The sequence below is a fragment of the Capra hircus genome, chromosome 3 (assembly GCF_001704415.2).
Source record: "Capra hircus breed San Clemente chromosome 3, ASM170441v1, whole genome shotgun sequence".
NCBI classification, from domain to species: domain Eukaryota; kingdom Metazoa; phylum Chordata; class Mammalia; order Artiodactyla; family Bovidae; genus Capra; species Capra hircus.
In genome coordinates, this window is record NC_030810.1 from 21,729,016 (window position 1) to 21,751,681 (window position 22,666).

The window sequence follows — 22,666 nt, forward strand, 5'->3', positions numbered from 1 at the left end:
GAAGCCCCATTTGGATAGTAGAGCTTGCCAAGGAAACTCAAATTAGAGTTCAAAAGCATGGAGAATATGTTACATCTATACTAGGAGTTTTCTAGGGGAAAGGTCAAGAGGAAGTCCTAAGGTCAGCACAGTGCAACTTCCTAGGAACCCTCCTTGTCAATTTCTCTGCCAAAGTCTCATTTGCAAGACAGCCTGTCTGTAAATCTGTCCCATCTCTTGTCTTTAAAACTGCAGCCTTACCATCCACATTCTTTATTTTATTCTTTCTTCTCTCTTGTTTTCTTGGATCTTTCCTTTTCTTTTTGGAGTTTCTGTATTTCCGTATGCAAATCAGTAAAGTTTTGCTTCAAACTACAGTTTGAAAATATTCCATGCTTAATTACAAATTCCAAGCCTAATTACAAATTAAGCTTTTTAGTTATATAATTGGCCTTTATGTTAGACAAGGAAGGAATTAAGTGAAAGAATATAGGTTTTGGATTCAGAGCTACTTGAATTTGAATCCTGCCCTTCCCCTATCCCCACTAACTAGTTGAGTGATCTTGGAGAAGTCATCTAATTTCTCTAAGCCTCTGTTTTCTCATCTTTGAAAATAAAGATGAGAATAACATCTCTGGGTTATTGTGAGGATTGAATGAAACACATATTTTCATTTTAGCCATTTTAATGTAATGGCTGGCATTGTATCAGCGTTGGAGCATGTATCTATCGAAAGCCTGGCATGTTATAAGCACTCAATGAATATGGCAATTAGATGTTAGTAAACTTTAAGGTTCTTTAAAAGCCAAATCTTTACCTCTCTGGTAACAGAAGATTATGAGTCCTTAGGTTTGATGAGTCTTTTCACTTTGTATCACTTACAGGTGTGAAGCACAGACTAACACTGAAGGAAAGGGCAGCCAAAGACAGACTTAAACCTCTTATCTAGTTGCTTGTGAATTTTGTGTTCAGACAGCAGTTTATGGATTGGTTTTGAATAGATAGGAGATAAATATTTGTTGTGCCTTTGCTGGGACCAAGCTAGGCGCCTTATGTATATGCCTTCATTTAATCTGCACAGTGACCCAGTGAAGTAGGTATTTATTATCACAGTTTCTCATTGAGAAAACCAAACTCCAGGGAGGTTACATAACTTAATTACTACCAGGTAGTAACTGGTGATTTCAGGGTTAGCATGCTTATCCAGCTTCAAAACTCAGGGTCTTTCTTACAGTGCTAAATCCATCCCAGGTATAAGCATCAAAACTCACTTCATCCTTAATGTACAAGCACTACTTTGACATTCCACCATGTCACCACTGTGTGTGCGCCAACAGTAACTCCATGATGTCTGTGTTGCTCACCTGTCCTTCCCCATCTCACCTAATAACATGGCATGTGGTTTTGTGCCTTTAATTTCTCAAGGAAAAGGACTAGTGAATTTGGATGGACCCAAATGGTCTCAGCACCGTCGCCTACTAACTCCTGGATTCCATTTTAATACCTTGAAATCGTTCGTCGAGGTGATGGCTCAATCCGTGAACATCATGCTGGTTAGTAAAGGGATGAAAGTGCTCTGGTGTGTTGCAAAACGCTACAGCGAATGTATCAGATATCTGTTTAGTGGGTAGTGAAAGTCAAATGAGGATGATTTCTAGAAATTAACCAATGTACAAGTACCCACCAAGCAATGAGAGTCCATGTAAGCCTTTGCTATCATTCTTTGGATGATAAAAAAAGAAGATCTGGTCATCCATCTTAGGTATATTTTGAGATCTTATGGCAGTAAACCAAGTACCAAGTGGTAAGACTCAGATGATAAGTGTTGTGGTGACAAGTAAGGAAACTAGAAGCAGCTATAATAGCTTCAGATTCAGAGGAGACTCAAATTTACTATGAAATATGAGCTGGACTTGAATATGTGGATAATATGGATGAGGGCATTTTAGGCACAATGAGTTAGCAGGAGTAAAAGTTTGAAGGTTGGAATAGACTTGCCTGAAGGCCATAAAGGACCTAGAAAGAATGTGTCTACATTGAAGTCGAAGATGTGAGTTTCCTCTTGCAGGTAGTGGAGTATCCTTAGGAGCTGACCTGTGCTCATCCAAAGGGGCAGAAGGATGTTGCAGAATATTCCTGTGGGTGGTCCCTGATTTATAAATGAGTTCTAGTCCAAAATTCCACTTGTACATGGCATATTTTTGATTTTTAAATTGTACACACTTGAAAATAAGACAAGTAATTCATTAATACAGTCTCATTATAACGCTTCAAACACCACAAACAGAGCCAAAGTTGCCGTCCACCTACATCTGCAAACCCATCCCTTTCCCAAGAGAGAACCACTGTTACTACCTGGTTGGCTGGGTCCTCAGCCAAGCTCACAAAAGCAGATTTAACCTGAAATTGACTGGGATTGTGTCTAAAATGTTCGTTGTGCTTTCTCAAGGCAGAAACCTAGAAGTACAGGCTAGAGAGGGCATGCTTTCCAAGTCTGGTGCTGTGCAGTTTTATGCACAATTGCAAATCAGCCTGTGGTGATATTTGAGTTTATCAACAGTTTGATGAACCATTTCTATTTTCTTGCTTCTCAGTTGCGTATTTCCCCAAGACTCCTCTTACAGCTCCTCCCCTGCTTTGTTGCAAAGTGTCTCTGGAGAGCCTCTTTTGTTCTCATTTCTTCTAGACTCCATTTTTTTGGTATTCCTGTAGGTTTCATTTTATTTTATTTATTTTTATAGAATTTTCATTGAAATATAATTGATTAACAATATTGTATTAGCAAACTCACTTTTTGTACTCAGTAAAACTTACATAATCCTCAGCCATGTCCGACTCTTTGCAGCCCCCTGGACTGTAACCCACCAGGTTTCTCTGTCCATGGACTTTTCCAGGTAAGAATCCTGGAAAGGGTTGCCATTTCCTACTCCAGTGAATCTTCCCACCCCAGGGATCAAATCCATTTCTCTTGAGTCTCCTGCGTTGGCAGATGTATTCTTTACCACTAGTGCCACCTGGGAAGCCATCAGGATGAAAGCAACTGACTAAACAGTTGACACTTGGGTAAAAGATTTCTTTCAATTTCCTTGCCTTTTTTTCTGTGGCCTCCAAATCCTTAACATCCAGCTGTAGGCGTGGGTGCTCAACAAATATAGCTTGATCTAAACTTAAAAACATCACTATGAACAAAGCTAGTGGAGGTGATGAAATTCCAGTTGAGCTATTTCAAATCCTGAAAGATGATATTGTGAAAGTGCTGCACTCAATATGCCAGCAAATTTGGAAAACTCAGCAGTGGCCTCAGGACTGGAAAAGGTCAGTTTTCATTCCAATCCCAAAGAAAGGCAATGCCAAAGAATGCTCAAACTACCACACAATTGCACTCATCTCACATGCTAGTAAAGTAATGCTCAAAATTCTCCAAGCCAGGCTTCAGCAATACGTGAACCATGAACTTCCTGATGTTCAAGCTGGTTTTAGAAAAGGCAGAGGAACCAGAGATCAAATTGCCAACATCCGCTGGATCATGGAAAAAGCAAGAGAGTTCCAGAAAAAACATCTATTTCTGCTTTATTGACTATGCCAAAGCCTTTGAGTGTGCGGATCACAATAAACTGTGGAAAATTCTGAAAGAGATGGGAATACCAGACCACCTAACCTGCCTCTTGAGAAATCTGTATGCAGGTCAGGAAGCAACAGTTAGAACTGGACATGGAACAACAGACTGGTTTCAAATAGGAAAAGGAGTACATCAAGGCTGTATATTGTCACCCTGTTTATTTAACTTATATGCAGAGTACATCATGAGAAACACTGGGCTGGAGGAAGCACAAGCTGGAATCAAGATTGCTGAGAGAAATATCTATAACCTCAGATATGCAGATGACACCACCCTTATGGCAGAAAGTGAAGAGGAACTAAAAAGCCTCTTGATGAAAGTGAAAGAGGAGAGTGAAAAAGTTGGCTTAAAGCTCAATATTCAGAAAATGAAGATCATGGCATCCGGTCCCATCCCTTCATGGGAAATAAATGGGGAAACAGTGGAAACAGTGCCTGGCTTTATTTTTTGGGGCTCCAAAATCACTGCAGATGGTGACTGCAGCCATGAAATTAAAAGACGCTTACTCCTGGGAAGGAAAGTTATGACCAACCTAGACAGCATATTCAAAAGCAGAGACATTACTTTGCCGACTAAGGTCCATCTAGTCAAGGCTATGGTTTTTCCTGTGGTCATGTATGGATGTGAGAGTTGGACTGTGAAGAAGGCTGAGCGCCAAAGAATTGATGCTTTTGAACTGTGGTGTTGGAGAAGACTCTTGAGAGTCCCTTGGACTGCAAGGAGATCCAGCCAGTCCATTCTAAAGGAGATCAGCCCTGGGATTTCTTTGGAAGGAATGATGCTAAAGCTGAAACTCCAGTACTTTGGCCACCTCATGCAAAGAGTTGACTCATTGGAAAAGACTCTGATGCTGGGAGGGATTGGGGGCAGGAGGAGAAGGAGACGACAGAGGATGAGATAGCTGGATGGCACCACTGACTCGATGGACGTGAGCCTGAGTGAACTCCAGGAGTTGGCGATGGACAGGGAGGCTTGGCGTGCTGCGATTCATGGGGTCGCAAGGAGTCAGACACGACTGAGTGACCGAACTGAACTGAACTGAAACTTAAAACATGTAGATTTATTTGTATTTTTTACACAAAGAATGCTAATTATGATGAATACATTTTCAGCAGGGAACTTTGTGACAGTTTAAGGCACAAAACGTCTTGGGTAGTGGAAGTGGGTCATTTAGGGTAGGAAGTAGAATAGACACAGGCAGTGCTTGGCTGAGAGCCACCTCCCAGCAGCTGCTCCTATTCACTACTTATTTCTTTTCCTGACTTCTAAATCAAAAAAAAATTATTTTTAATTCCAAGTTTATGTTTAAGTGTAGCTATAGTGATTGAGAGTAGTGATAGGTAGGGTATCTAGCAATCTGGGGACTGAAGAAGGAGGAAACCCTGGGGAGAACCCTTGTAATTATGGGTTTGTGTGAGATTATCTGTTTTACTGGAACCCTGATCTGTTCTAAAACAAGAGTTGTGATAATAATTGAAAGGCCAAAAAATGCTTACCTCAGCCATTTACCAGATACCTGGTTTGTTCCATGCTTTTTCTCATTTAGTTGGGTGCGTTTTTCCCTTCCTCATGCCAAGTAAGCACTTGGCTTATTTATGTGAAAATTAGTAAACAGAAATCTCATTTAAAATGGAGTCAGCAAGCCAGAAGGGGAGCTCTCAAGTCCTACCACTAGAGGTCAATTGCAGATCCAATTGGAAGAAACCTACCTACCTCTGCATGTCCAACAGGAAGAAGGTTACTACTTTACTATCCAGCAAAAGAAAAGAAGAATTTCTCCTTACCTGCAACAGTCCAGTTACTGAGACTATCACAACTTGGACAATGAAAAACCACTGCAATCTAATCTCCCAGTTTCCTTCAATGGACTCTGTTTATAACAGCTCCCCCAAGTCCTCCTTCTCCTCTATAACTGTTCCTGTCCTTTGTTCTCCTGACTTGCCCAGGTGACTCAATGGTAAAGAATCTACCTACAATGCAAGAGATACAGGAGATGTGGGTTTGATCCCTGAAGTCAGGAAGATCCCCTGGAGGAGGAAATGGCAACCCACTCCAGTATTCTTGCCTGGGAAATCTCATGGACAGAGGACCCTGGTGGGCTACAGTCCAAGGGGTCACAAAGAGTTGGACACAACTAAGCACGCATGCACCGTGATTGCATGTCCTGAATTTCAACTCTTTGCTGTGCCTAAATAAACCCATTTTACTGGTGAAATAAGGGGCAGCTATTTCGGGTTAACATTTACTTATATGACCTTTGACCCCTGCTAAGTCAGAATTGTCTCTGTCACATGGTAAGAGAAGCGTCAGGGAGGAACTTTCAGATAAAAGCATTTTGATGATGATGATGATGTTGATCTTTACCTCCTGTGCCAGGAAAAGTGGGAGAAGATTTGTGGCTCTCAGGATGCACTTCTGGATGTCTATGAGCACATCGACTTGATGACCCTGGACGTACTCATGAAATGTATTTTCAGCTGGGAAACCAACTGCCAAACAGACAGGTCAGTTACAGGAGGGGAAAAATAAAAACCTCTTTTGCATTATTTAAGCCATTTATTTACATATTATCTCCACTCCCTCTTCTAGCTCCCATGATTATTATATAAAAGCAACAAGTGAAGGCAGCAATATCCTTATACAACGCGTGTACAATTACTTTTATCACTGTGACCTAATTTTCAAATTAAGCCCTCTGGGCCACCGCTTGCGGGAGATAAACAAGATATTGCATCAGCATACAGGTATTTCTTGAGTTTGGATTGTCCAAGTCCATACACTGTCATAGTTGTATTCTGTCTCTTTAGAGGAACAAGTCTCAGTGTGAAAAGAGAAAGAATTCTTGTTCTTAATGGAGCTTTTATAGGAACACTGCTCAAATGAAATAATTCCTATAGAAGAGTTTGCTACATCCACAATAATAGTCTTATCTGAATTTTTCTATATAGGTGAAAGTGAAAGTCACTCAGTTGTGTCCAACTCTTTGCGACCTCATGAATTATACAGTACATGGAATTCTCCAGGCCAGAATACTGGAGTGGGTAGCCTTTCCCTTCTCCAGGGGATCTTCCCAACTCAGGGATTGAACCCAGGTCTCCCACATTGCGGGCGGATTCTTTACCAGCTGAGCCACAAGAGAAGCCCTTTCTATGTATTACAATATTTTTATTATATGCAATTTTTATTAATACAAATATAACATAGCAAGTGGGCACTTAACATTTTATAGCATACCTGGCATGGCTTTTTGCATAGTGATTGTCATGGTAATAACAAGCTAAAAATATTCAGGCAACATAGGAATAAATGGAAGAACAGAGTAAACATGGACATACATTCAAAAAAAGGACCCCCTGGGGGACTGTTCAATGGGTATAAAGTAGTTATGCAAGATGAATAAGTTCTAAAGATCTGCTGTACAACATAGAACCTATAGTGAACAATATTGTGCACTTTAGGTAGATCTTGTTAAGTATTCTAACCCCAATAAAAAAATAAAAGAAAAGAAGCTTTATTTGAAAATAAGTAGTTTTAGCAAAACATAAACAAAAGTTGAAATAATTAAGTTTTTAAGCAATTCAACACTACTTTTCATGAACACCAAAACAGAGAATATTTATCAGGCCATTAATTAATCCTTCCTCAGCTCCACCACTGAGTAGCAGTATAACTTTGGGCAAGTTACTGTTCTGTCTCAGGGTTATCTGTAAAATGAAGATTAAAAAAACGTATCTTATTGCTTGGTGATGATGATTAAATATGTTGATATATGTAAAGCACTTAAGACAGTCCCTGGAACTGAATAAATGTTAAATATAAAATACATTTGTTCCAAGAAACTTGCAAGACACACCTACACATGCATACAAATGGAGACACACAAATATAGATATTATAAGGACATACAGATAAGCAGATTAGAAATCATCTAAGATACAAATGGGCTTTTGGTATAACAGTAGTTATCAAACCTGTTTGTATCATGGCCCACACCAAAAATATTAATATTTAAATATTAGAGGAAACAGGAGTGGATTTGTAGGCATCTACACAGAACTTAGTGAAAACAATTATTCACATTCTCTTGCTATTGCCTAATTATGATAAAAAAAACAAAGTGCAGAACATTGGGGGAAATTAAATGTTAAATTTCTTATCTGTCCTTGCTATTCTTTGGAACTCTGCGTTCAGATGCTTATATCTTCCTTTTCTCCTTTGCTTTGCGCTTCTCTTCTTTTCACAGCTATTTGTAAGGCCTCCCCAGGCAGCCATTTTGCTTTATTGCATTTCTTTTCCATGGAGATGGTCTTCATCCCTGTCTCCTGTACAATGTCACAAACCTCCATCCATAGTTCATCAGGCACTCTATCTGATCTAGTCCCTTAAATCTATTTCTCACTTCCACTGTATAATCATAAAGAATTTAATTTAGGTCATACTTGAATGGTCTAGTGGTTTTCCCTACTTCCTTCAATCTAAGACTGAATTTGGCAATAAGGAGTTCATGATCTGAGCCACAGTCAGCTCCCAGTCTTGTTTATGCTGACTGCATAGAGCTTCTCCATCTTTGGCTGCAAAGAATATAATCAACCTGATTTCGGTGTTGACCATCTGGTGATGTCCATGTGTAGAGTTTTCTCTTGTGTTGTTGGAAGAGGGTGTTTGCTATGACCAGTGTGTTCTCTTGGCAAAACTCTATTAGTCTTTGCCCTGCTTCATTCCGTACTCCAAGGCCAAATTTGCCTGTTACTCCAGGTGTTTCTTGACTTCCTACTTTTGCATTCCAGTCCCCTATAATGAAAAACACATCTTTTGGGGGTGTTAGTTCTAAAAGGTCTTATAGATCTTCATAGAACCGTTCAACTTCAGCTTCTTCAGTGTTACTGGTTGGAACATGGGCTTGGATTACCGTGATATTGAATGGTTTGCCTTGGAGACGAACAGAGATCATTCTGTCGTTTTTGAGATTGCATCCAAGTACTGCATTTCCAACTCTTTTGTTGACTATGATGGCTACTCCATTTCTTCTAAGGGATTCTTGCCCACAATAGTAGAGATAATGGTCATCTGAGTTAAATTCACCCATTCCAGTCCATTTTAGTTCGCTGATTCCTAGAATGTCGACGTTCACTCTTGCCATCTCCTGTTTGACCACTTCCAATTTGCCTTGATTCATGGACCTAACTTTCCAGGTTCCTATGCAATATTGCTCTTTGCAGCATCGGATCTTGCTTCTATCACCAATCCCATCCACAACTGGGTATTGTTTTTGCTTTGGCTCCATCCTTTCATTCTTTCTGGAATTATTTCTCCACTGATCTCCAGTAGCATATTAGGCACTTACCGACCTGAGGAGTTCCTCTTTCAGTGTCCTATCTTTTTGCCTTTTCATGCTGTTCATGGGGTTCTCAAGGCAAGATTACTAAAGTGGTTTGCTATTCCCTTCTCCAGTGGACCACATTCTGTCAGACCTCTCCACCATGACCTGCCCATCTTGGGTGGCCCCACACGGCATGGCTTAGTTTCATTGAGTTAGACAAGGCTGTGGTCCATGTGATCAGATAGACTAGTTTTCTATGATTATCGTTTCAGTGTGTCTGCCCTCTGATACCCTCTTGCAACACCTACTGTCTTACTTGGGTTTCTCTTACCGTGGACATGGGGCATCTCTTCATGGCTGCTCCAGCAAAGTGCATCTGCTGCTCCTTGCTTTGGACAAGGTCATCCCTCCTGACTTTGAATGTGGAGTAGCTCCTCTAGGCCCTCCTGCGCCCATGTAACCACCGCTCTTTGGACGAGGGGTTGCTCCTCTCAGCCACCACCCCGACCTCAGACGTGGGGTAGCTTCTCTTGGCCGCTCCTGTGCCATCTCAGCCTGGCACTCTTGGTCGCCGCCCCTGACTTTGGGCTTGGGGTAGCTCCTCTCGGCATGCTTCTGCACAGTCCATCGCAGCCACCATGCCCCATGGAAAACAAACGCAAAAAAGCAAAATGGCTGTCTGGGGAGGCCTTACAAATAGCTGTGAAAAGAAGAGAAGCGCAAAGCAAAGGAGAAAAGGAAAGATATAAACATCTGAAGCAGTGTTCCAAAGAATACCAAGGAGAGATCAGAAAGCCTTCCTCAGCGATCAATGCAAAGAAATACAGGAAAAAAACAAAATGGGAAAGACTAGAGAGCCCTTGAAAATTAGAGATATCAGGAGAACATTTCATGCAAAGATGGGCTCGATAAAGGACAGAAATGCTATGGACCTAACAGAAGCAGAAGCTATTAAGAAGAGGTAGCAAGAAAACACAGAACTGTACCAAAAAAAAAAAAAAAAATCTTCACAACCCAGATAATCATAATGGTGTGATCACTCACCTAGAGCCAGACATCCTGGAATGTGAAGTCAAGTGGGCCTTAGGAAGCATCACTATGAACAAAACTAGTGAAGGTGATGGAATTCCAGTTGAGCTGTTTCAAATCCTGAAAGATGATATTGTGAAAGTGCTGCACTCAATATGCCAGCAAATTTGGAAAACTCAGCAGTGGCCACAGGACTGGAAAAGGTCAGTTTTCATTCCAATCCCAAAGAAAAGCAATGCCAAAGAATGCTTAAACTACCACACAATTGCACTCATCTCACATGCTGGTAAAGTAATGCTTAAAATTCTCCAAGCCAGGCTCAGCAATACGTGAACTGTGAACTTCCTGATGTTCAAGTTGGTTTTAGAAAAGGCAGAGGAACCAGAGATCAAATTGCCAACATCTGCTGGATCATGGAAAAAGCAAGAGAGTTCCAGAAAAAACATCTATTTCTGCTTTATTGACTATGCCAAAGTCTTTGACTATGTGGATCACAATAAACTGTGGAAAATTCTGAAAGAGATGGGAATACCAGACCACCTGACCTGCCTCTTGAGAAATCTGTATGCAGGTCAGGAAGCAACAGTTAGAACTGGACATGGAACAACAGACTGGTTTCAAATAGGAAAAGGAGTACATCAAGGCTGTATGTTGTCACCCTGTTTATTTAACTTCTATGCAGAGTACATCATGAGAAACACTGGGCTGGAGGAAGCACAAGCTGGAATCAAGATTGCTGAGAGAAATATCAATAACCTCAGATATGCAGATGACACCACCCTTATGGCAGAAAGTGAAGAGGAACTAAAAAGCCTCTTGATGAAAGTGAAAGAGGAGAGTGAAAAAGTTGGCTTAAAGCTCAACATTTAGAAAACTAAGATAATGGCACCCAGTCCCATCCCTTCATGGGAAATAGATGGGGAAACAGTAGAAACAGTGTCAGACTTTATTTTTCTGGGCTCCCAAATCACTGCAGATGGTGCTTGCAGCCATGAAATTAAAAGACGCTTACTCCTTGGAAGGAAAGTTATGGACAACCTAGACAGCATATTCAAAAGCAGAGACATTACTTTGCCAACAAAGGTCTGTCTAGTCAAGGCTATGGTTTTTCCAGTGGTCATGTATGGATGTGAGAGTTGGACTGTGAAGAAAGCTCAGCGCCAAAGAATTGATGCTTTTGAACTGTGGTGTTGGAGAAGACTCTTGAGAGTCCCTTGGACTGCAAGGAGATCCAGCCAGTCCATCCTAAAGGAGACCAGTCCTGGGTGTTCTTTGGAAGGACTGATGCTGAAGCTGAAACTCCAGTACTTTGGCCACCTCATGTGAAGAGTTGACACATTGGCAAAGACCCTGATGCTGGGAGGGATTGTGGGCAGGAGGAGAAGGGGACGACAGAGGATGATATGGCTGGATGGCATCACTGACTTGATGGACTTGAGTTTGGGTAAATTCCAAGAGTTAGTGATGGACAGGGAGGCCTGGCATGCTGTGATTCATGGGGTCACAAAGAGTCGGACACAACTGAGTGACTGAACTGAATTGAACTGAACTGAAATGTTAAGTTGGTTGAAAATAAACACTTTTCAAAAATTTCCATTAGTCAAAATTATTCATATTTTCTTTTACTGCATCTAGATTTTGAGCGATAGTCAAAAGCCTTCCCCTATTGTAGAATACCCCAACTGTGGCACTAATGACATTTGGGGCTAGCTAAATCTTTGTTATGCAGACAGTGAGGAGCCGTCCAGTGCCTTGTAGGATGTTTAGCTGTGTCCCTAACATAAACCCACTTGATGATAGTAGGACTCTTGACAGCGTTGCTTTAATATTTCCAAATGATTATCCAATTGTCCCATCACCATTTATTAAAAAGTCCCATCTTTACCAGTCAGTTTGAGGTAACCACTTTTATCATATTTTAATGTACTTGGACCTGTTTCTTCACTTTCTTTTCTATCCATTGTAGACCAATTTGTGTGCTAAATCACACTGAATCAATTAAAGACTTTGTAGTATTTTTTTTAATTAATAAGGTATTTTTCAGGGGGTTTTAGGCTTATAGAAAAATTGAGCAGAAAGCACAGAGTTCCCATATATTGCTACTTCTTCACCACCCCCTATATACATACTTTCCCTTATTAACATCTTGTATAAGTATGGTGTATTTCTTATAATGGGTGAGCCATTATGATTTTACATATATATTTATTTATTTTATTTATTTATTTTTGGCTGCACTGAGTCTTCACTGCTGCACATGCGCTTTCTCTAGTTGTGGCCAGCAGGGGCTACTCTCTACTTGTGCTTCGTCGGCTTCTCATTGCAGTGGCTTCTGTTGTTGAGAAACACGAGGTCTAAGCACATGGGCTTCAGTAGTTGTGGCTGGTGGTCTCCAGAGCACAAGGTCAGTGGTTGTGGCACATGGGCTTAGTTGGCCTCTGGCACGTGGGATTTTTCTGGACCAGTGGTGTCCCCTGTGTTGCAAGGCAGATTCTTAACCACTGGGCCACCAGGGAAGCCCTCTTGAGCCATTATTATTAACTAAAGTCCATAGTTAAGGGTTCACTCTTTATGTGTACACTCTCTCGATTTTGAGAAATATGTAATGATATGTTTCCACCATTACAGTATCATACAGCATAGTTTCACTGCCCTTAAAACTCCCTTGTGCTCCGCCTACTTAGCCCTCCTTCCTTTGTGCCACAGCCCTGGCAACCACTAATTTTTTTTACTGTCTCTATAGTTTGGCCTCTTCCATGTCATTAACTGGAATCATACTATATGTAACCTTTTTAGATTGTTTTTTTTTTTCACTTAGCAATATGCATTTAAAGTTCTTCCATGTATCTTCATGGCTTGATAGTGCATTTATTTTTATTGTTCAATTCTATTTTATTGTATAAGGGCTTCCCTTGTGGCTCAGCTGGTAAAGAATCCACCTCTAATGTGGGAGACCTGAGTTCGATTCCTGGATTAGGAAGATCCCTGGAGAAGGGAAAGGCTACCCACTCCAGTATTCTGGCCTGAAGAATTCCATGGACTGTGAAGTCCATGGGGTCACAAAGAGTCGGACACGACTGAGTGACTTTCACTTTCACTTATGAGTGTATCACAGTTTACCTATTGAAGGACATCTTAGTTGCTTTCAAAAAGCGAAGTTTCGACAATTTTGAATAAAGCCTCTATAAACATTTGTGCACAAGTTTTTGTATGAACTCAAGTTTTCAGCTCCTTTGGGTAAATAGCAAGGAGGATAATTAGAGATGGCATGGTAAGGATAAGTTTAGTTTTGTAAGAATCCACCAAATTATCCTCCAAAATGTTCCCTTTATTGTAATGTCTTTATTTGGTTTTGATACCCACCAGGGTTCTTGGTCTTCCCCAGTCAATAGAAATTGACTGGAAGCGAGACAAGAAATTCAATCAAGCCTTCGTTGGGGCTCCAGGAGGGAGCAGAAACAAGTGACAAGCTCCCTTGCTTGGTCCCCAAGGCGGGTGGCTGAGCTTGTTTCTTACATGGGGCGATGATAGGAGTGTGTCCAGGGGTCTGACTGGAAGGGTGGTTGAGGTGGTTTGCCCATCCTTTGTGTTGTTGAGTGCAGGGCGCCCTGCGGAACATCCTGCTTTTGCTCCTGACACCCAGTTTTGGCTCCAGGTCCTTCAGAAACAGCAGATGGGTTTGGGTTTTGGCCTGTGTGTTTTATATCTTTTGGTCTAGAGTTTGCCCTAACTGCACATGCACACAATAATTTGTAGTCCCATATAGTTTCTTTGTATACTGTAGCTTGAGAAGAGATGTGTCCAGGTACAAGCTTTTTAGCACTGCAGCAAAGGGTCCCAGATTCCAGGCCTGTCTCAGTTTAGGAGTGAGAATAATGGCTGGTCTCATAAAATAAGTGAGGAAGTACTCCCTCTGCTTCTATTTTTCTGGAAGAGATTGTAGAGAATTGGTAGGATTTCTTTCCTAAATGTTTGGTAGAAATCACCAAGGAAATCAACCAGGTCTGGTCCATTCTGGTTTGGAAGGTTATTAATTATTGACTCAAACAGTTTTATAGATAGAGGTCTATTCAGATTAGCTATTTCTCTTTTGACTTTTGGTAGATTGTGTCTTTCAGGAAATTGACCCGTTTCAACTAGGTTATCAAATTGTAAGCATGGAGTTGTTCATAATATTTCCTTATTCTCTTTTTAATATCCATAAGATCAGAAGTGATGGTTCTTCTTATACCTAATAATAGCAATTTTGTCTTTTCTCTTTTTTCCTTAGTTAACCTGGCTAGAGATTTATCAACTTTATTGATCTTTGCTAAGAACCAACTTTGGATTTCGTTGATTTTTTCTCTTTATTTCTTATTTCACTTTTATTGCTTTCTGCTCAGATTTTTATTATTTCTTTTCCTTTAGTTAATTTGGACTTAATTTTTTTCTTCTTTTTCTGTTTCCCAAGGGAGAAGCTTAGATGATTGATTTTAGATCTTTCTTCTTTTCTGATAATTCTTTTAATGCTATAACTTTCCCTTTAAGCACTGCTTTCATTGTGTCTCACAATTTTGATTAACTGTATTTGAATTTTCATTAATTCAAAATATTTTTTAAGTTGCTCTTGAGACTACTTCTATGACTCATGTGTTATTTAGAAGTGTGTGGTTTACTTACCAAATAGTTTGGAGTTTTCCAATTATCTGTCCATTACTGATTTCTATTTCATTGTGGTTTGAAAGCATACATCCTATGAGTTCTATTTTTTAAAGTCTAGATTATGGTTTATGGCCCTAAATATGGTCTGTGTTGGTCAGCGTTCTCATGTTGAATGAGATATTCTATAGTTGTCAAATAGATCCAGTTGATTGATGATGTTGTTCAGTTCAACCATATCCTTGCTTGTTTTCTGCCTGCTGGATCTGTCCATTATGATAGAGGGATATTGAAGTCTCCAGCTATGATAGTAGATTTATTTATTTCTTCTTGAGTCCTATTACTTTTTGGCTCATGCATTTTGAGGCTCTTTGTTAGGCACATGCACATTAAAGATCATTGTCTTTTTGGATAATTGACCCCTCTGTCATTATGTAATACTCTTCTTTGTCCCCAATATTTTCTTTTCTCTGAAATCTCTTCTGTTTGAAACTAACATTGCTTCTCCAGCTTTCTTTTGATTAGTTAGCATGGTATATGGAGAAGGCAATGGCACCCCACTCCAGTACTCTTGCCTGGAAAATCCCAATGACAGAGGAGCTTGGTAGGCTGCAGTCCATGGGGTCACGAAGAGTCGGACACGACTGAGCGACTTCACTTTCACTTTTCACTTTCATGCATTGGAGAAGGAAATGGCAACCCACTCCAATGTTCTTGCCTAGAGAATCCCAGGGATGGGGGAGCCTGGTGGGCTGCCGTCTATGGGGTCGCACAGAGTCGCACACGACTGAAGCGACTTAGTAGCAGCAGCAGCAGCGTGGTATATCTTTCTCCTCCCTTTACTTATAATTTATGTATATCTTTATATATTGAAGGTGGGCTTGTAGACAACATACAGTTGGACCTTGTTTTTTAGGTGCATTCTGACCGTCTTTGTCTTTTAATTGGTGTAGTAACCATTGATGTTTAAAGTGATTGTTGATATTTGTTGTTCAGTCACTCAGTCATGCCCGACTCTGCACACAGACTCCATGGACTCCAGCGCACCAGGCTTCCCTGTCCTTCACCATCTCCCTGAGCTTGCTCAAATTCATGTGCATTGAGTCAGTGATGCCATCCAACCATCTTGTCCTCTGTCATCCCTTCTCCTCCTGCCTTCAGTCTTTCCCAGCATCAGGGTCTTTTCCAATGAGTTGGCTCTTTGCATCAGGTGGCCAAAGTATTGGAGCTTCAGCTTCAGCATCAGTCCTTCCAGTGAATATTCAGGATTGATTTCATTTAGGATTGACTAGTTTGATCTCCTTGCAGTCCAAGGGACTCTCAAGAGTCTTCTCCAACACCACAGTTCAAAAACACAAATTATTTGGCACTCAGCCTTCTTTATGGTCCAATTCTCACATCCATACATGACTACTGGAAAAAACATAGCTTTGACTATATGGGTCTTTGTTGGCAAAGTAATGTCTCTGCTTTTTAACATGCTGTCTAGGTTTGTCATAGCTTTTCTTCCAAGGAGCAAGTGTCTTTCAATTTCATGGCAGCAGTCACCATCTGCATTGATTTTGGAGCTCAAGAAAATAAAGTCTGTCACTGTTTCCATTATTTCCCCAACTGTTTGCCTTGAAGTAATGGGACTGGATGCCATGATCTTAGTTTTTGGATGTTGAATTTTAAGCCAGCTTTTTCCCTCCCTACTCCTCCTATTTTTAGTAGCATTATTTTCACTTTTAATGCTTATGTGTTACTATTCTGTCCACATCTTTATCCTTATTTTATTCTGATATCTAGAATTAAATCTTTGAAAGGCCCACCTCAGTTATTTTAATAAAGTTTTTCCAGTAATTTCTTGGTTGAATGAAACTCATCCACTATAGATTCCTCAAGATGGGCTTCATGAGCAGAGCATTTTCTGAGTTCATATAAGTTTATAACAGTTTTTTGGTAGACTTGATACATGAAGGATAGTTTTGCTGGATAAAAATTTTGCCTCATACTTTGTTTCCTTGAGTTTTTCCTAAATAATTTAAACTTGCCTTGATTTTTTTTATTGTTCTTGAGAAGTATGATGCTAGCTTAATTCATCATCATTAAAAGTCATTTGATATTTTTGTCTAGAATCTCTGAGAATTTCCTTTTCTCTGCCTTTAATGTCAAGTAGTTTTATTAGGAGATATATATATATGAACTGGTTATTCTGTTCCAGTTTTTCCAGACATAGTATGAGCCCTTTAATGTGTAGATTTAATTTTTCTCTTATTTCCAAAAAGTTTTCTTGGATTATAATTTTAAACACTCTATCCAATATTTTTTTCTTTTCAGCCCCTTCAGTTATATATAGGTTGGCATTTCTTTGCTGGTCGTTTTCTTTTCATTCCATTTCATGTGATAATTTTTCCATGAAAATGAGAGATTAGACTGAGAAAGAAAAGAATGATTGGTTACTTGCACCTACATTTTTAATTTTTTAATTGTATTGCCTACTTAGTCATATAAAGTATATTTTCATCTGTTGTGTTTGTCTTTGGAACTTTGAACAAAAGTTGTCATTTGATGGGAAAATACACATCTGCATAAATTAAGTGTTATTCAGTCATGTCCAACTCTTTGTGACCCCATGGACTGTAGCCCACCAGGCTCCTCTGTCTATGGGATTCACCAGGCAAGAATACTGGAGTGGGTAGCCATTCCCATCTCCAGCGGGGATCTTCCTGACCCAGTGATTGAACCTGGGTCTCCTGCATTGCAGATGGATTCTTTACCATCTGAGCCACCAGGGAAGCCCCCCTGCATAAGTTAAATCTATTTAAATGTAATGTACTCACTCTAACTTCAGGAAATTAGATATGATTTGAAACTATCCGGGGGGGGTCATGGCTTGTTCTATGATTTATTTTACTTTGATTGACTTTTCTGTCACTTTGGTAATGGGGAATATTTATTCTACCCTAGACAAGATAGTCAAGGACAGAAGGAATTCCCTCAAGAATGAGAATAAGCAGGCTAACACTCAGAAGAGGAAGTACCGGGACTTCCTGGATATTGTCCTTTCTGCTCAGGTAAGTCTTTCAAATTCTGAGCCTACTCATGTATCTAATTAATTGCGTGGGTAGTTAGAAGAGAGGGAGGAGGGAAGACAAAAAACCAAAATCTTTCAAATTCTGAGCCTGCTTATGTATCTAGTTAATTTTGTGGGTAGTTAGATGAGTGGGAGGAGGGAAGACAAAAGCAAAACTGATCAACTAAATTTATCAGTACTTTTGAACTGATGGTTGGTGCTGCACAGTTTGAGATTAAAAACTGAATTCTACAATTCTGTCACTAGAGGGAGTCAGATAGGACTAAATTTTTTACAAATTCAGCAGGATTTGGTGATTACCATAAAGATACATGGTGGTTCAGGGAAACACGGGAAAATGAATCAGATTAAGCTGATAAAACAATGAGGAAGAGATGCTGAAAAGTCTGGATAAATCTGACAAAATGATTGCAGGAACTCATTGCAGGGGCCTGCTTATCTGTCTTTGGTTCTCCTTTATGCCCTGGGCAAAACATGACTCAAAGTATATATTTGTTAAACTGCATAAAAATGAAAACTCTTATTTGATAGCCAGTTTTTCCCCTAAAACCATTTGTTTTGACTGGGGCTTCAAACATCTGTAAACTGACACTGCATTAAAGTATCTCTACTGTTCTTTCTAGGCTGAAAATGATAGCTTCACAGATGCAGACCTATGGTCCGAGGTGAACACATTCATGTTGGCCGGGCATGACTCTGTATTAGCAGGCATTTCCTGGCTCCTCTACCACCTAGCTCTGTACCCTGAGCATCAGGAGAGATGCCGGGAGGAGATCAGAGCCATCCTAGGGGATGGGTCTTCCATTACCTGGTAAGATCTGCATCTATAAAAATTTCCTCCTTGTTTTCCTCATGGAATTTTGCTTTATTCTTTCCTCTTGGTGATCATAGTGTTTCATATATATATATGAGTAGAAGAGGTAGGCTACTATTGTTCTCTTTTTCTAGAAGGCCCAAAATTATCCCTTTCTCTTTTACACTCATCCGTAAGTTTTCTATTTCATTGTTTTTTTAGTCAGTGTGTGTGTAAAAGGTCCTATTTATTTCTTTCACTCAGGCCCTGGTGCTTTGGAAATGGGGATATGATCTTCCTAGATTTGCATACACAGTTTGAATAGTAGGACTCCAGTGAGTCTGTGCTTCTGAAAGACCTGAGTGAACATCTGTGTTTCTAAGCCTCATGGAGATGTTCTCTCCCATCCCCTTGTTCACTTCTCAGGATGGACTTTGGACTTAGAACAAAGTAATAAACATACTCAGTCCACATGTGTTAAACTCAAATATAGTGTGTACCACTGAAGTACTGAAAGTGAAACTGAAAGTCACTCAGTCGTGTCCAACTCTTTGCAACCCCATGGACTATACAGTCCATGGAATTCTCCAGGCCAGAATACTGGAGTGGGTAGCTGTTCTCTTCTCCAGGGGATCTTCCCAGCCCAGGGATCGAACTCAGGGCCCCCACATTGCAGGCAGATTCTTTACCAGCTGAGCTACTAGCGAAGCTTTAAGTACTGAGCCACTATAAAAAGGTGCCATATTTGATGTGGGTTCTACCCTCAATCAGCTCATACCCTAGTACAGAAGACTGGTCCCCATATATTTTTTAATTTTAAAAAATATTTATTTATTTATTTTTGGCTACACTAGGTCTTCTTTGCTGTTCATGGACTTTCTGTAGAAGCAAGCAGGGGCTACTCTTCATTGAGCTGCGCTGACTTCGGTAGTTGCTGCTCGCAGGCTCTTGAGAACTGGCTCAGTCGTTGTGACGCACATGGGCTTATGAAAACTTCCATATCCATGGCATATGGAATCTTCCTGAACCAGGGATCAAACCCATGTCCCCTGCGTTGGCAGGCAGATGCTTATCCACAGCACCACCAGGAAAGTCTGATCCCCATATAGTTGATTGCAGTATAACATGGTGAGGGTAAGGAGAGATATATACATTAGCGACCACAGAGATTTAGAAGACCAGCACCTAATCTGGCGTGGGAGGCTCAGGAAGATTTATTGGGAGATCTGACACTTGAGCTGCCTCTTACAGGATAGGTAGGAGTTAGTCAGGTGGAAAACTTCGACTCCATTTGGCTAGACTTTGAGCACATCTTTCTGTTAGTGAAGCCCAGGTTATAGCTTTGCTCCTCAGATACATTGTTTGCAAGGAAAATGCTGCCATTGTATTTGTTTTGTTGATCAAAGAAAAAGATGCTAACAACCCAGCCCAGTGACTAGAGGGAAAACACCACGTTTCAAATGCAAAAGTCAGCTCAATTAGAACATTTGTAAAAGAAAACAGGAATTTATATAGGTATAGCAGAGCCAAAGAACTGATGCTTTTGAGCTGTGGTGTTGGAGAAGACTCTTGAGAGTCCCTTGGACTGCAAGGAGATCCAACCAGTTCATCCTAAAGGAGATCAGTCCTGGGTGTTCATTGGAAGGACTGATGTTGAAGCTGAAACTCCAATACTTTGGCCACCTGATGCAAAGAGCTGACTCATTTGAAAAGACCCTGATGCTGGGAAAGATTGAGGGCAGGAGGAGAAGGGGATGACAGAGGATGAGATGGGTGGAGGGCATTACCAACTCGATGGATATGGGTTTGGGTAGACTCCGGGAACTGGTGATGGACAGGAAGGCCTGGCATGCTGCAGTTCATGGGGTCGCAAACAGTCAAACATGACTGAGCAACTGAACTGAACTGAAGCAGAGATCTTACTTTTTATAATGAAACACCAGTCATTTCCTACCATAAGTCAAAGGTCTAATCTATATAGCACAAGATGCTGTGTTGACTAGTAAGTTTTTATTCATTCACTGCATTTAGAAACAGTGTATATCACCTCCCAATATTAATCAGACATTTTAACCTCGATTAGGGTAGATGTATATACACAACTCAAATATCGACCTTCTTATTCTTGTTTGGCCTATGTGAAATGTGAAAACTATAAGAAAATCTTTGCCAGGTGATAAACTCCAGAGGATCTCTTTGCTATCACTTATTTTAATGAGAGAAATGACAACCATATTATAGAGAATAAAAAATGGACTTTCATTACATTTAATGAAATTTGTACGGAACAGTCCAAAAATTTATAATTCTAATAAAACCACACCGCAAAGAGCAAATTTCTGAAAAAGTTAGAAAGTTGTTCAACATCTCCATTTGCCTCCTTGTCAACCTATTTCTGCATTGGGTTAAAAGGCCTCTCATCTGTTTGCACCAGGGCTGAGATGGACAGCATTATTTTTCTTAAGTATGAAAAGTGCTAGGCTAAGCAGAATTCCTCTTCTTATTATGAGCTCAAGGAGGAAAGAGTTCAAAATTAAAATTTCACATTAATGAATGGCCAAAGCCTACTAAATAATCAGAAAAACAAAAATACCTGAAGCAAAAAGACCAAATGTATGCTGTCATTTTACTGAACCAACCTGACTATGATCAAATAAAAATTTACTCTTCTCCCGCTGATACTTCAAACTTGTATGAGGTGAGATGAAGTCGCCCAGTTGTGTCCGACTCTTTGTGACCCCATAGATTGTAGCCAACCAGACTCCTCCATCCATGGGATTTTCCAGGCAAGAGTACTGGAGTGGGTTGCCATTTCCTTCTCCAGAGGATCTTCCCAACCCAGGGATCGAACCTGGGTCTCCCACATTGTAGGCAGACGCTTTACCGTCTGAAGTACTTTTCATCACTGGGGTGAAACTGTGAGTGACTCTCATAGTGTTCCCATCCATTTAAATCACAAGAGCAGTCTCATTTCAATAATAAAGCTGTCTGGTCCAGTATAATAATAAAAACTTCAAATTGTTATCCACTTGGAGCATCTCCATCTATTCCAGTTCAGTACTTCTGTGGGTCTGGAAGCCAGAGGTGGGTGAAGCAGTTGCCAGTCAATTCAGTTCAGTTCAGTTGCTCAGTCATGTCCAACTCTTTGTGAGCCCATGGACTGCAGCACACCAGGCCTCCCCGTCCATCACCAATTCCCAGAACTTGCTCAAACTCATGTCCATTGAGTCAGTGATGCCATCCAACCATCTGTCGTCCCCTTCTCCTCCTGCCTTCCATCTTTCCCAGCATCAGGGTCTTTTCCAATGAGTCAGTTCTTCGCATCAGGTGGCCAGAATATTGGAGTTTCAGCTTCAGCATCAGTCCTTCCAATGAATATTCAGGGCTGATTTCCTTTACGATGGGCTGGTTGAATCTCCTTGCAGTCCAAGGGACTCTTCTCAAATATCATAGTTCAAAAGTGTCAATTCTTCAGCACTCAGCTTTTTTTATAGTCCAGCTCTCACATCTATACATGACTACTGGAAAAACCATGGCTTTGACTAGATGGACCTTTGTTGGTAAAGTAATGTCTCTGCTTTTTAATATGCTGTCTCGGTTGATCATAACTTTTATTCCAAGGAGTAAGCGTCTTTTAATTTCATGGCTGCAATCACCCTCTACAGTGATTTTGGAGCCCAAGAAAATAAAGAGGGGGTTGTTGTTGGCTTCTGCTTACCGACCCTTCCAGAAATGGTCCCAGGAGGGAGAAAGGGTGAGGAGAAAGGCAGCTGGTACTGTTGCCATCTTACCCTTTAAACTTGGTGCTTCCTTTTACTCTCAGTGAGGTTTTTGGAGATTCTCTCACTAGGACTTTATGATGATGATTCATGGGGCAAAGAAATTCTTGTCCTTAGAGTGTTCTTCAAGCTGGTTCAGAAGGTGTCCTTCTTGCTGGTTCACTGGCCCATAGGACTCACTGTAGGGTTCTTGCTTTGTCCCTGCTCCTTTCCCTGCCTCTCTATCTGTTGTGAGTTACGGCCTTTCCTATTGGTTCTGTCCCTCCCAGCCTCTAAGGAGCACATGTCAGAACATCTGCTGTGATCTTCTTTAATCCCCTCTTTGCTAAATATGAAGGGAACCCCCTCTCCAGCATTCTCCACAGCCCTCCAGCATTCCAGCAGTTCTTTGGAAGGATCTTTTTTCCCTCTCAGAACTTGGAGGCCTCCTCTC

At 40.6% G+C, this 22,666-nt stretch overlaps 1 protein-coding gene across 1 annotated transcript in view; it reads left to right on the plus strand.

Moving 5' to 3' along the window:
• LOC102174897 (cytochrome P450 4X1) overlaps nucleotides 1-22,666 on the plus strand; it is a 51,181-nt gene that overhangs the window by 23,391 nt on the left and 5,124 nt on the right. Inside the window, exons 4-8 of the mRNA XM_005678460.3 lie at nucleotides 1,405-1,532; nucleotides 5,975-6,102; nucleotides 6,188-6,342; nucleotides 17,535-17,641; nucleotides 18,285-18,472. Coding sequence (XP_005678517.1) covers nucleotides 1,405-1,532; nucleotides 5,975-6,102; nucleotides 6,188-6,342; nucleotides 17,535-17,641; nucleotides 18,285-18,472 — 706 coding nt within the window. The remainder of the gene's footprint in view (nucleotides 1-1,404; nucleotides 1,533-5,974; nucleotides 6,103-6,187; nucleotides 6,343-17,534; nucleotides 17,642-18,284; nucleotides 18,473-22,666) is intronic.